This window comes from Homalodisca vitripennis, chromosome X, assembly GCF_021130785.1.
Source record: "Homalodisca vitripennis isolate AUS2020 chromosome X, UT_GWSS_2.1, whole genome shotgun sequence".
Taxonomy (NCBI): domain Eukaryota; kingdom Metazoa; phylum Arthropoda; class Insecta; order Hemiptera; family Cicadellidae; genus Homalodisca; species Homalodisca vitripennis.
In genome coordinates this window covers 12039726-12054523 of record NC_060215.1, presented here as the reverse complement: position 1 = coordinate 12054523, position 14798 = coordinate 12039726, and the positions used below count along the sequence as shown (strand labels likewise).

Genomic DNA, 14798 nt, shown 5'->3' with positions numbered 1-14798 from the left:
ATGATATGACCTTTGTCCATTTGTAATTCCCAAGCTTAGACCTGTCTAGTGAAAGCTCCATGCTCAACAAACTGAAACCTGTAGACCAGATGATTAATAACACAATAATGTTTTCTCATAGCTAGTGACCTTTGTCTCTTTAAACCTTCCTGCTGACTGGAAAACACCAAGTACAGATTCATAAGTAATCAGAGAAAGTGACTCATAAGTTTTATTCATTGTAATAAAAACTGGTAAATTTGTACTAATGAAACCAGCTTAAAAAATAAATTGTTTATTTTATTTTAATTGAACATTTAAAAAATGCTAAAAAATTAGTGTAACACATTTTGTGGCAAGAACCATGTTAAAATTACATTGTTGAACATCAGTAAATTTTCAATACTAAAAATGCTCTATTTCTGATAGAATAATTCCTTTGAGATGCGGTTTGTGGCATTCAATTCAGTAAGCTATTACCTTTAAAATTATGTATCACAAGGTATAGGCTTCCATTAAGAATATTCACGATACCCTCGGCAGGACGTCCCCCGTTGGTGTGACATAACAAAACATTGTTCCAAAAAGTAGATGCCCAATCTCTATCACGATTGTAAGAGGTTTCAAAATTTATATTTAAATTATTAAAGGATATATTTGGGTGTTTCCAGACATAATATACACCCTGTATAATGAACTTACTATTTCATCATATGGAAAACCCATACATTTTAGTGAGATTTAGGAGTGATGTTTCAGAACTCTTCTCCTTCAAATTAGTTAATACAAATTAAACAGAACTTAAAATACTTTACAATCTTTACATATCTTTATGGTGTTTGCTCATATATTGCTTCATATATTTATCAAGATGAACATAGGAAATTGTAATAAACTAACCCGACACATTTGTTAAAAATATTTATTTTATGTTTTCCATACACTGAGCATCGTAGAATAAAATTTTTTTGTTTGGTTTATGCTCTAATTCCTGAGTTGTATACGCACTGTTTGTAGTCTTTTTTTCACAAATCATGAAGTTTACCACAATCTTGTTTGCTCTGTCTTAGAATTTATAAGTGAAGTGGAACTCTTTGAATAGTTATCTAAAACCACTACAATATCAAGTACGCCCTTACCTACTTTTAAAAGATAACCTCTGTCAATAGTTCCAATGAAATCTAAAAAGTCTTGCTGGAATTCAGGTTATGGTTAATCAAAATCTGCAAACAAGTATTAGTTATTGTTTTGTGTGCCTTCGTAACTACAAATCCAGCAATGTAATGTAAAATATTCTGTTTGTCATAAGTTTAGTTCTTACATCAGAAATACAAACAGATATATGATATGGTACTTACTTGCTTACAATTTTGTCAAACAGTTAAAACTATATACACTATTTACAATAAGTTTATGGTGACAAGACTAGAACAGTGGCTCATCTTCAAGTTCCTTGAGGGCATAGATAGGCCTACTTGTAAGTCTGGACCATATTGGCTTCCCTGAACTTAGTAGTGTTCATGTTACTGATGCTTTCTGGTAGGATGTTGTATGGTTTGACCAGCTATTGGAAACTGTTTAATGATTTAGAAAGTCAACATTGTAGGGTGTTTAAGTCTTTTGCATGGCGGGTGTTGTAGCCATGGACATTTTGTCTTCTCCCAAACAGTGATACTTTCTCCTTTATGTATATAAACAAGTTCATTTCCCTACATACTGGTATTCAATATGGTATGGTGTAATGATATGTCCTGTATCTCCTGCAAGTGCAGCGGCTGGGTTACTCTGGTGAAAAATAGACTTGACTACCGTAATTGGTTGAAAAAGTTTTTTCTGACCACAAAAAAAAAAAAAAAAAAAAAAAAAAAAACCACTATATTATTCAACTCGCATTTCATTTTAATTGAATTCTTAAGTACAAACGATTGTATAAAATTATTATGTAATTTTTACTTAGTACTATAAGCTTTTCCATTTAACCCTCTAAAATACCAAATAAATTTCAATTTTATATTTCTATGATTCTTGAGTTGAGTAAGACACATTTAGATGATAAGCGTCACAGAGATCACGACTGTTAGGCTTCACTGATGAGACTGTCAGTTTAGATTCGTAGGGAATGCCAGCTGTTCATACTCGTCAACTAATAAACTGAAGTAACTGCCATAGACAATAGACAATTTTCTTTATTTACATATTCATAGAGAATAGTACATGCGTCATAATACAAAAGTTGTGGTTCGTAAAATTTATACAATGTAAAAAGTTTTTGTGTCATAGTTATACAGGGTGCGCCAAAATAACCTCCCTATTTTCATTGCTTTATTGTGAGTAGAGGGAGGCACTCAGAATGGTGGGGATAGCCGCAATCGACGCAGGAGAGGGGGAAGTTTAAGTGACGCTCCTCCCGTAGGCACCAATCGTCAGTCGCCATCATGGTGTGGACGAGTTCACAGAGAGCTTTTGTGGTCGAAGTGTTCATTCGTAACAATGAATCAGGTATCATGGCTCAACGCGAATTCCGAACGCGGTTTCAAATTCCTCCTCGTGATTCAGTACCGGACAGCAAGTCTATTGTGCTGTGGGTGAAAAACTTCAGAGAAACTGGTTCTGTTGTGAAAAAACGAGGTGGAAGACCTCGTAATGCTCGTATACCAGAAAACATTAATGCGGTTAGGCAATCAGTTTTGCAGTCTCCTCAACGATCAGCTCGCAAACATGCAGCCTCCCTTCGAATGTCCGACCGTAGTGTTCGTCGAATTCTACACATGGATCTTCATTTCCATCCTTACAAGATGGTTGTTGTCCAAGAGCTGTCTCAACGTGATTGGCAGAGTCGTATGGAAGCGTGTCAAATAATCTTGGAAAGTCTCCCACCAGACGCTGTTGTTTTTTTTTCAGTGACGAAGCGCATTTCCATCTGCCTGGAAGTGTGAATAAACAGAATTTTTGCTATTGGAGTGAAAACAACCCGAAGGAAATCCATGAGAGGCCTCTTTATAGTGAACGTGTGACTGTTTGGTGCGCGTTATCACGATGTGGAATCATTGGCCCTCATTTTTTGGAAGAGGACGGCAATGTTGTTACTGTGAACTCAAACAGGTATGCCAACATGCTAGCAGAATTTTTGAACCTGCCCTACAACAGAGGGCTTTCGAGAATGTGTGGTTCCAGCACGACGGTGCCACAGCACATACTGCCCGAATAGCAGTGAACATTTTGAGGCAAATGTTTCTTGGCCAGTTGATTTCTCGGGGAGGGGACATTGTGTGGCCAGCGCAATCACCCGATTTAACCCCATGTGACTTTTTCTGTGGGGTTACTTAAAGGCCGAGGTGTTCAAACATCGCCCCAGAAACCTGCAAGATCTGAAGCAAGCTATACGGGAGGAAGTTCTGCGCATACCTCAATCCATGCTCGAGAGAGTCCACGACAGTTTCAGAATTCGCTCGCAACAGTGAATTGATAACCACGGCCACCACTTATCTGATATTCTTTTAAAAAGAAAGTAGAAAAAACTTCCCATGTCATAGAATAAGTTAAAATGAATAAATTTGTTTTTTGAAAAAAAAACTGTGGTTTTTATTAGCATTTAAAAATAGGGAGGTAATTTTGCCGCACCCTGTATAATACAAAGTTGTTTTTTTGATGTCCAGAGGGAGCTCTTGTCTTGCGCTGCACTGTGTCAGGTGCTCAAGAATTCGGACTCCGAATAGTAGGGCCTTTCTTGCAGCCATTTTGATAGTTGGTTCGCGAAACACTGAGGTGGCTGATTTCTTAGATGATCAGGCAGGTGGTTGAAAAACAGCGCTCCTTGGTAGGAGGGTTTCTTCTCAAAGAGGCTTAAGCGGTGTAAGGGCAGGGCGAAGTTTCTGGCATTTCTTGTGTTATATAGATGTAGTTCCTGATGTCTTAACTGCTGTGAAGTGACTGCATGCGGAATGGTTTCCCAGATGTAGAGTGAGATTGTTGTGAGAATTTTTGGTTGTTTAACACGTTCGCTACCGCCATGTTAAGAAAAGTCGTATACCCACAGACCAGCCGGCTCAAATATGAGCCACGCGGTTTCTTCCCGTGCACCGGCGTCCCAAATATGCGCCGCTGGGGGCACCTCAAATAGACTGACGTCCCATATTTGCGCCGCTGTTTGCATGCCACTATTATTGCCATGAAAAATCACTGGTCTCTTTTAGAGGCTTGATACTTTTGTATTGGTCTATGGGGGATGTCTGGCTCACATGTGGGACTTGTTGTATTGTTCATTGCAGCTTACACTGTTCTTGTTGTAAACCTCACACCACGGGCTTCTTTCTTCTGAACTACGGTTGAGGTTATGTTTTGTTAGTGTTTAGAAACTATTGTAGAACAAAATGGAACGAAATAAGAAACGTAACCTTGTGTGTACTGACAGTGAAATAGATCGTGAGCTGAGTAATAGTGACTGTGAATCTGACTCAAGTTCTTTGTTTTCATCGGATGGACAGAGTGAGTACGTTCCGAGCTCTAATAGTAGTGATGATAGTAGTGTAGTAGAACAAAATGAATTGTTTTACATTGAGGCTAATGAAATTGTAAATAACTCCAACATTGTCACTGATGAAACTGAACATTCTCAAAATAGTTTGGCAGATGACTCTAACGTGCAGTTCGTAACAAATGAAGTTCACAATGCCTACGTTAGTTCAGTTGCTTGTTGGACCAACACAAACAATGTTCCACTAGTTCACGAGTTTACAGGTAAAGAAGATATACACTTACAAACAACAGATCCCGTTGAAGTTTTTGGTGCTATTTTTGACAACGTTCTCCTAGAAAAAATAGTCACTTGGACAAATAAGAGAGCATCAATCATTCAAGGAAATCCTCTTCCTAAACATGCATCATTGAACGTTTGGGAGGATGTCAATATAGAAGAACTTAAAAAGTTTTTGGGTTTGTGCATGTTGATGGGTAATGTAAACTTACCGTCAATAAAGCACTATTGGTCCAAAGATAGCCTATACGAACATCCTATTTTTGGGCGGACAATGTCCCGTAACCGTTTTGAGTGCATTTTAAGATGCTTACGGTTTTATGATCCAGACACCGACAACACAAACAACAGAATGCATAAAATTGAAAATGTAGTAAACCATATCTTAGCAAACTGTGCTAGAGTTTACAGCCCTGGTAAGTCGCTTTCATTGGATGAAGCTATGGTCCTCTTTAGAGGAAGAATGTCGTTTTGGCAGTATATAAAAAATAAAGCAACAATATATGGGATAAAACTTTACGAGCTGACTACATCAGAAGGATACATTATAAATATTATAATTTATCAAGGAAAGGGGACTCTGATGGACACAGATAAAGGCCACTCCTTTGAAGTGGTCAAAAAGTTAATGAAGGACCACATTGCAAAGGCCACATACTTTTTCTTGACAACTTTTACAATAGCGTCGAGTTAGCGGAGTATCTCATGAACAACAAGACCAACATGAGTAGTACTTTGAGGTCAACTAGAGCTGGTAATCCGGAGGTTGTGGTTCAAACAAAGTTGAGAAAAGGGGAGTCTATCAGTCGCCAAAAGGGAGGTGTTACAGTTATGAAGTGGCGTGACAAAAGAAATGTGTTAACTATTTCAACATCGAATGGCCCTGAGATGGAGTTGGTAACAAACAATGAAGCCTAGCATGGTTGTCCGTTACAATAAAGGCATGAGTGGGATCGATCGCAGTGACCAAATGGTCTCGTATTATTCCACTCCCAGAAAGTCTCTGCGATGGTACGTCAAAATTTTTTTCCACCTGCTAGACGTCTCCCTGTGGAACGGTGTCTACATTTTCTCATGGCTTGCCACCAAAACAACCTACCTGAAGTTCAGGGACATCGTAATAAGAAATTACATTCAGATAGAGCCCATGCCAAGGAATCCTCGCTCCAGCCACTCTTCACAGTCTGCCCATACTCCCGTGAAGCTGTAAAAGCGTCTGAGATGCCATGTTTGCAGAGAGAGAAACCAGAAGAGGAAGCAAACATTTTATACCTGCTCCATCTGCAGAGACTCAAATAACAAACCGTTTGGCCTATGCATGCCAACTTGTTATAACCAGTGGCACAATAATTAGACTATGAATATGTGAGCACTTAAATATAATGTAACTTGGAACATTCTGAATATAAGTGTAAATTTAATAACTTATATATAATTGTTCACTTATTTTGTAAAATAGTTATGACATATGGGTTAACAGTCGTGTATTATGTCTTGTAGAGTAAAAATAATCCCATTTGTGTTTTTGTACCATGAAATAAAATAAACTTTATTTCAACTTTATTTTCTTATATTCTACTTTTTTAATTTCTAAAATTAAAATTCTTGAAGGCCTGTAGCCTAATAAGATATGTATAAACAGTTGTGTATTATGTCTTGTAGAGTAAAAAGAACCCCATTTGTGTTTTTGTACCATGAAATAAAATAAAATTTATTTCTACTTAATTTTCTTATATTCTACTTTTTTAATTTCTAAAATTAAAATTCTTGTAGGCCTATAGCCTAATAAGATATGTATAATAATACATTCAATGAACTTGTATTTATGACTCTGTTGTTTGAGCTTTTGTACCATGAATTAAAATACTCTCATAATAAGATATGCATGTTTGATTGAAACTTACCCTAAAACCTACAGTAACTGAGCAAATAAATAGTGGCTTGGTCTATGTTAAGATTTTGATGCTATAGACAGAGCGTCCCACATATGCGCCACCGTAAAAATTACGCAAATCAGCAATATATCAAATAAGAACAGTACATACATACATTTTAGGTTATTTTGTTGAATTATAGCTCAATTCAACAATATTTTATCCTTGGTCTGTGGTTAATCTCACACCAATTATTCTCGGTCTGTGTAAAACAACCACATTTTGTAACGTTGGTCTGTTACGGTGACCCGGGCGGCGCAAATATGCGCCGCCTGGTAGCGAACGTGTTAAAAGATTCCCGGCAACTTTCTTGGTGATGTAGTCCTGCTAGGCATCTAATTGCTCTCTTTTGTAGAATAAGAATCTTTCCCATGTTGGACGCTGATGTTCCTCCCCATGATATTATTCCTTATCTTAGGTGCATTTCAAAATAAAAGAGCAAAGTAGGAAACTTTGGCTACCTCCATGCTACATACTTGCCTAGATATTTGGTCACATTGCTTACTTCCAGGTCCAGGAGAGGTGCTAAGTTTGTAATTTTGTTTTTTGTGTTGAAAACTATTTGTACGGTTTATTTTCATTTAATACTAGGTCATTATTTGTGCAATATTGTTTAGTTTGGTTGAAGCATGCAGTCGTGTTTATTGCGAGCATTTCATTGACTTTATTAGAGATGGTAAGCACAGTGTCATCTGCATACATTATAGTAGAACAGGCATCATCCAGGCAGTTTGGCATATCATTTGTAAGGAGGAGGAAGAGCACCGGCCCAAGCACGGATCCTTGAGGCACCCCTCTTCTCACTTCAGTTGTTGCTGATTGAATTTTATAGTATGTATAATTTTGGGTGTGATTTATTTGTACCAGTTGTTTTCTTCCCTTGAGGTAGCATTTAAACCAATCTACTTCTTTACCTCCTACGCCTAGGGCTCTTAGTTTTTGCAGTAGCTGATCGTGATTGAGGCAGTCGAAAGCTTTACTAAAGTCAAGGAACAGAGTAGTTACTGAATATCCTTCCTCTAGTTGGTCTATGATGTGTTCTGTCAGCTGTACCAGGGCTGTTGTTGTTGACCTACCCCTAAGGAATCCATGCTGTTAGTTTTTAAGTAGATTATGCTGTTCGAGATGGTTTAGGAGTCTGGCAAGGACAATTTTCTCAATTATTTTGGAGAATGTTGGGATGAGTGATATTGGCCTGTAGCTGCCAGGTTCACTTCGTAGTCCTTTTTTATATTTTGGATATATTTTGGCGGTCTTCAGAACAGTTGGGAAGATACCTTGCTGTAGGGATTTATTTATTATATTAGTTAGTGGTATTATCAGTTCTTCTTTACATCTTTTAACTAGTTTTGCGGATATTTCATCAATACCAGACGATGTTTTAGGCTTTAAGGAGTCTATAGCTTTTTTTACTTCTTCGCTTGTTGTTAAGTAGAACTGTAATTTCTCATTTGTGACTGCAGCTGGGTTAGGGTTTGCAGGATTAGTGTTGCTACTTCTTGTTTGGAGTGTGTTTTCTGCTATTGTTGCAAAATATACATTAAGGGAGTTTGCTATTTCGTGTGGGTCCTTTGTTGTTTTTCCATTTAGCTGAAGACTTAGCTGATCATTTGTGTTAGTAGTTGCTTTTCTTTCATTATTTATTGCCTGCCACAGCGCTTTTGATTTATTTTCTGCTTGGTTAATGTGTGCTGTAGTTTGTTCTCGCCTTAGGTGTTTCAGTCTCAAGTCATATTCTCTTTTTCTCTCCACTGTTTGTGCTCTTTGTTTTGCTAGGCCTGTACGCTGTTATATTTCTAAAGCACTGATGTACACATTTTTCAGTTGGTTGCATTCGTCATCCCAGACCTGTCTTTTTTATTTTTTCTTCTTTTAACTAGTTTCAGAGGGCAAGTTTCATTTATTATAAGTTGTAGTGCACTGTGAAAGGAGTTATAGGCATGGTTGACATCTTCTTCCATTAAGATCTGATCCCAGGTTTGTGTTAGTAGTTTTTCCTTGAACCGTGTTAGTTCTCTATTGGTAAATAGTCTTTTTCCTTTCCTTAATGGTTTTTTTGATTATTTTTGATGTTTTAAGGGAAAATATTTGTGCTGTATGGTCAGATAAGCCTGTCAGGATGATGGATGTTTTTATGCTCTCAGGGTCTATGTAGGTGCAGATCCAGTCTATTGATTTTTCAGTTTCATTTGTAATTCGCGTAGGAGGGAGATTCATTCTCACAATGTCATATGTAGCAAGAAGTTCTTGAAGTTTTGTGTTGTCATTATTTTCTGTGAGATTGTCCACATTAATATCTCTCATGAGTATCGTTTGTTTGCTTGAGCTCATAATTCTATTTAGTTGTTCGGTTAGGACTTCAATTGAACTGTCTAGTTTCGCCCTTGGAGGTCTGTAGACGCCCAGTACTTGTATATTTATCTTTTTTTTCTTTATTTCAAAGAGGGCAGTTTCACATACAGGTTCTGATTCAGGTCCGCTTGTTTCAATGAGCGTTATTTCCTTCTCCTGTCCTTTTTTACGTATCCAGCTACTCCTCCCTTGATGTGATCTTTCCTTGCGAAACCTCCAGCAAGTGAGTAGCCTTCAAGGCAGGTCGTAGCAAGGTTTTCTTGTGATAGTCCATGTTCAGTTACTATTAACAAGTCTGGTTTTTCGCTGTTTAAGAGATGGGCGAGTCTATCTAGTTTATTACTTAGCCAGTTTATATTTTGATTAGATTTTTATTGATTTTGATGTATTATTTTTATGATGTTATGGTTGCTATGTGTTTGATTTTCCTGAGGGCCGAGTTCCAGAGGGTCCGGGTTTTGTGTTTTATTTTCGGCTTGTGTCTCTCTTTGGGAGCAGGACTTTGAACTAAAAAATGGTGTTCCAGTATTTGCGGCTCAGGATGTAGGTTTGTTTGTATTTTGTCTTTGTACGTGGTTGCAGCTGAGATTGTTTGTTGCTATGGATTTTCAGTGCATGAGTTCTTTGTGTATTTGAGGAGCTCTTCTTTACTCAGGGTGTTGGCATGCTTGATCCACTTGCTTATTGTGTCATTTTGACATGCAGTGATGTAAAGAAAAGATTTGGTGTGTCTTAAAATAGCAACAATGCAGTGCGCTTGTGAGTTGAAGATGTCTTCCTGTTTTTTTGAGGTACGAATCACGATTACGTTTTCTGCTTGTCTTCCTTGAAATTCATGGATGGTGGAAGTATTTTTGTAGCCTAGACTGATGAGGTAGTGTTTTTCTGATTGTTTGAAGACAAGGTAGGTATGTGGAGGGTTTGCTGGGTTTTTTTCAAGACTTTGTGGTCCATCAAAAGACTGCAGCGTTAGTTCGTTTGAGACTTTGTTTGTTGTGTTAATTCCTTGAGGATAAAATTTTGAAAGTACCGCTGCCGTGCTTAATGTGCATCTATGGGTTGTACTCAGTGTGTCAGATATTGTTGCTACTTCAGCGATGTTATGGAACTTAACTTCGAGGGATTCTGTTCTATTGATGTAAGGAATTTGATTTAAGTCCCCAACAAGCATAATTTCTTTTGCTCCTGCAAGTACAGCCGCATTTCACCTGCATGCAGCATTAGGGCTTCATCTACTATAAGCTTTTCATATTTTTGTCCCTGTTTTAAATGTTGTGTCAAGTTTATTATAAATGAGTGAACCGCTCGGAATGTGTCATTAATTTTAGTGTTGTTGATGTTTGGGTGTGTGTTTCTAAACCTTGTTCTAAAATCTTGAACAGAGTCTCTAGTTGGAAAGAGAATGAGGTCACCTTGTTTGTAATTGTTAAGAATGTAGGTTGTTTTCCCACACCCTGGTACACCTTGGACGAAGTTTAGATTAATTTTGCCAATGCTATCGATTTTTATGTTTTTAACGCTGTTGAGGAGGCGCAAGTCATTTAGCAGTTGAGTGTCATCTGATACAAGTATGTTGGAATTGATAGTGATGTTATTTGGGGCCAGTGTGTATTTACCATTTTCATCTACTTTAAGTTCAATCAATCGGGCTCCATCAAAGCCAAATTGATACTCTTTTTTTGCTTCTTGGTTTGTTAGATGTTCTCCAGTACATAGGTCAATGATGGCATATTTATTTTTTGTTTTTTCCCTAAACTCTTGTATCTTATTTCTTCCACTTAAGTGGTTTATTTCATATTCTTTGTACACCAAACTGAGTTCCTGGAGGATAATTTTCTCTTTAGCTTTCCACAGTTCTCTTTGTTCATGCATAGCTGCTTGAATAAAAGTGGTTTTGTCAGGAGTTGCCGAAGGTCGAGGGGTGTCATAAGGATTTGGTGAGGCAAGAGATCCTTGGGTCACTCTCCGCAGATTGTATATGGCTTCCTGTCTTGTTGGGGATACTTTTGAAATCTTTCTCTGATTTTTATTCATGGTGTTGTCAAGAATATTGTCAACTATTGTTTTAAGTTTTTTTGTCCGTATGTACATTCTGATTCGGTGAAGATATGCATTGCATAAAAACTGTAGAAAAACTTGCAGGAGCTCCCTTACACTTGCCTCGGTTAGGTTTATTACCTTCATGACCTCCTCTTAAGTTGATGGAGAAGAGTATAGGGAACTTGATACATTCGTTTGCAAGTTCCATGAATTGCAATAGTTTCTTCTTCCAGTTCATGTATTTAGATGAGAAGCATATTATAATTTGTGTATTTCCTTTGGCATCTTGTGATGTGATGAAGTTGTTGAAGGATACTTTTCTGTCTCGGAGTCTCTGTTGTACTGTTACTATTTCTGCAGGTGGTAGAGCTAGGGGGGGCTTGTTCTGGTATTCGATGTCTAGGAAATGAATGCCACATGTTAATGGGAGGTCCTTATCTTGCTTATGTTGTGTTGTAAGTAATGGAGTTTCTTCTGGTGGGAAGGAGAACATTTTTATTTTTTCAACATTGGCATGGTCTTCCTCCATGATTTCAGATATTAGGCCATTGTTTATGTCAACAGCTGTGCGTCTTATGTGCTTATAGCTTGGGGATCTCGTTTCATACGTTTCATGATCATCTTCGTCCAAGGGGGTGGGCTTAGTTTTGTTAAGCCTGCCTGTTTCCGAGATTTCTATTGCTTTATGGTTTTTTGGTTCCAGTTTTCCAGTTATGGTTTTGCTGCCTCCCTCTGGTTTGGTTTTGGGTATCAGTTTTTTAGTCAGGGTTTGGCTGTCTCCCTCTGGTTTGGTTTCGGGTATAAGTTTTTTAGTCAGGGTTTGGCTGTCTCCCTCTGGTTTGGTTTCAGGTGTCAGTTTTTTAGTCAGGGTTTGGCTGTCTCCCTCTGGTTTGGCTTCTGGTGTCAGTTTTTTAGTCAGGGTTTGGCTGTCTCCCTCTGGTTTGGCTTCTGATGTCAGTTTTTTAGTCAGGGTTTGGCTGTCTCCCTCTGGTTTGGTTTCTGGTGTCAGTTTTTTAGTCAGGGTTTGGCTGTCTCCCTCTAGTTTAGTTTTAAAGTCCATGTTTTTGATCACAGTTGTCTGGGTTTGGTGGTCTACCCCTGTGTCAGTGTCAGGGTCTCGGTTTTTAGGCTTAAAACTCGGTTCTACAGCCATGACAACGTTTCCATGTGTTTCATGCATTTTTGATTGGTTTTTAAAATGCACCATCTGGAGTGAGACGCTAAAATGATTTTTAGAATTTCTGGGTTTTTTACTTTTTTTTTCTTGAGGAGTTGTGTCTAGATTGGAGCCAGGTAGGATGGTTTGCATGTGACTTTGGGGTGGCAGGACTGTTTTTTGTGCCTGCCTCCCGAGAAGTTTCATTTTCGGAGCTCAGTATGGTTTGTGGCTTATTTTGTTCCTGTAGGTAGTTAACAGCACGCTCCAGACTATCCTGCCTTTCCTTTAGAAGAGATAGTGCCATCATGAGAGCTGATATGGCCTGGGGTGGTTCGGTGGTGTGTGTCTGTGTTTCCCCGTTTTGGTATGTTTTATTCATAGCTTTATTCTCTTCGTACAGTTTTGCATCATGCTGGAGCCTTGATATATTTTTTTCAAGATTATCTATTTTACGTATGTAGTCATTAATAATTTGGTTCTGTGAGTTATCATGGTCTTCATAGATCTGCTTTAGTTCCACCTGGTGTTTCTTTCCTTTTTCCATCTGTCCCTGGCATTCTTCAATGTTATTGTATAAAGATTTCTATCTTATCCAAATACTTCTTTTCTTCTGTTTCCATAGTCCATGTCCATAATCCATGCCACACTTTGCACTGGAAACTAACTTTATTAAGAAAAATTTTAATGGTATTTTTAAAACTTTTTCAGGATGAGCAATATTCTATCGGGAAATTTGAATCAGGAGGGACCTGTTGGCATCGATGTGCTCTTGCAAGCGTAAGTGAATACATAACTATGTAAATAACAACAGTGAAATAAAGGTTAATTAATATAATTTGGTGTTATCAAGCACGTTTTGAAAACAAACTGCACGTTAAGCACTAACCTTTTTAGGACCAGGCAATATTGCTGTACTTTTCCGCTTCAGACCAGCCATCACCGTATCACCGGTTCTGTATTTTTAGCTTTCCAATATCGTTTTGTGGAATACATCACTATAAACTTAACAGTAATCACATTCACCAATTTACAACACAAATGCAGGTTCGTCTTTTATTTATTGGATACATTAAAAACAGACGTCAATAATGATTATTATTATGATGTAGTGTACATATAACTCTTTACACTTTTGTATATAGTGTAAATATAGTGTTAGGTACAGTAGTGTACAGAAGAGTCATTTAAAGATTTTTTTTTAATTGGTTATGATTTTTATTGAAAGCAATTCATTTCTGCAGTTTTTGCTGAAAATTGTTTTCTATCTTTATTTTGCTTCTAGTTCTGGTAATTTTTTTACAATTATAAGAAAAATGTTTGTTAATAACCCTTTCCAGTTTTTGGATGTATGCCCGTAATGTAAAATATCCCTCTGAGATGCTCCTGAAATGTTACCTATGGAGACTGTGTGCTGTACGGTTCACAAGAGTTGGTCTTTAAGTGACCCCCTAGTACCTTTGTGGGAGACTCATTTAGGGAGGAGGTTTCTCCGTCCAAGACCAGTACATTTGCAAAAGGTTCTCATTTTGGGAGGAAGTTTCCACGAGTGAAGTTGGACTTTGGAAGGAGAAGTATTTTTATTTATTGTTACTCAAAGACAAGTATTGTCGTTATTCAAACATGTTTCACACCTATCTCTAAAGCTTTTAGTTTAATATTGTATACCGTGATACAGTGACACAATATGACAAGTGTTATGTCCTAGCTATGCAGTCATGTTAGTGCAAATTTCATTAAACTTGATACTTTTCATTAATTAATTACTTAATCTAAAAGATACAACCAGCCCCCCTCTGACCGTTGAATCAGGTGTACCCCAGGGATCCGTTTTAGCAGCAACATTATTTTTAGTTTTTATAAATGAATTATTGGAAACCCCGTTTTATGGTCAGATAATTGCTTTTGCAGACGATGTAGCTTTTCTTTATTCTTCGAAAAACTATGCAATATTACACGAAAAGATAAGCAGTGATTTAAATTACTTACAAATTTGGTGCTGTCGGAATGATATGCAGGTAAATGTATCAAAAACTAAATATATAATCTTTGGATTTAAAGGCTTTGAATTAGAAAGGCCCTTAAAATACCACAATATGAATTGTAACGTAAATCCATGTAACTGTCAGTGTATAGAAAGAGTAAATAGTTACAAATACCTTGGAGTAGTAATAGATAGTAAATTAACATGGGGGGATCATATTACCGCATTACATAATAAGTTAAGATTATCAATTAGAACTTTTTATTTTCTAAAAAATTATTGCGATACAGATCTTATGCGTACTTTATATTTTGCCCTAATCCAATCTAGATTACAGTACTCAATTAGTTTCTGGGGAAGTACGTATAAATTTTTGATAAATAAGTTAAAAGTAACACAAAATTATTTCATGCGTATTATATTAAGTAGAAACAAAAGAGATAGCGTCTTTCCACTATATGTGCAATTGAAAATCTTGCCTATATCTTATCTATACGTATACAAAGTTTTGAGAATTTTTTATACTAGAAGCGTAAATTTAGGTACAAGTGGTTTGACGTATAAAACTAGAATTAGTGAAAGTAGAATCTTCAGGTTACC

General features: G+C 37.2%; 1 protein-coding gene across 7 annotated transcripts in view; it reads left to right on the top strand.

The window, feature by feature from the left end:
- The window catches only part of LOC124368688 (small glutamine-rich tetratricopeptide repeat-containing protein alpha-like), a 56778-nt gene that overhangs the window by 39769 nt on the left and 2211 nt on the right, over positions 1–14798 (top strand). For 6 of the 7 annotated variants that reach the window (XM_046825977.1, XM_046825976.1, XM_046825981.1 and 3 more), the window contains exon 6: positions 12926–12994. The exons of the other annotated variant lie outside the window; for it this stretch is intronic. In XM_046825977.1, the coding sequence (XP_046681933.1) occupies positions 12926–12994 (69 nt within the window). The remainder of the gene's footprint in view (positions 1–12925; positions 12995–14798) is intronic. 7 annotated transcript variants of the gene reach the window in all.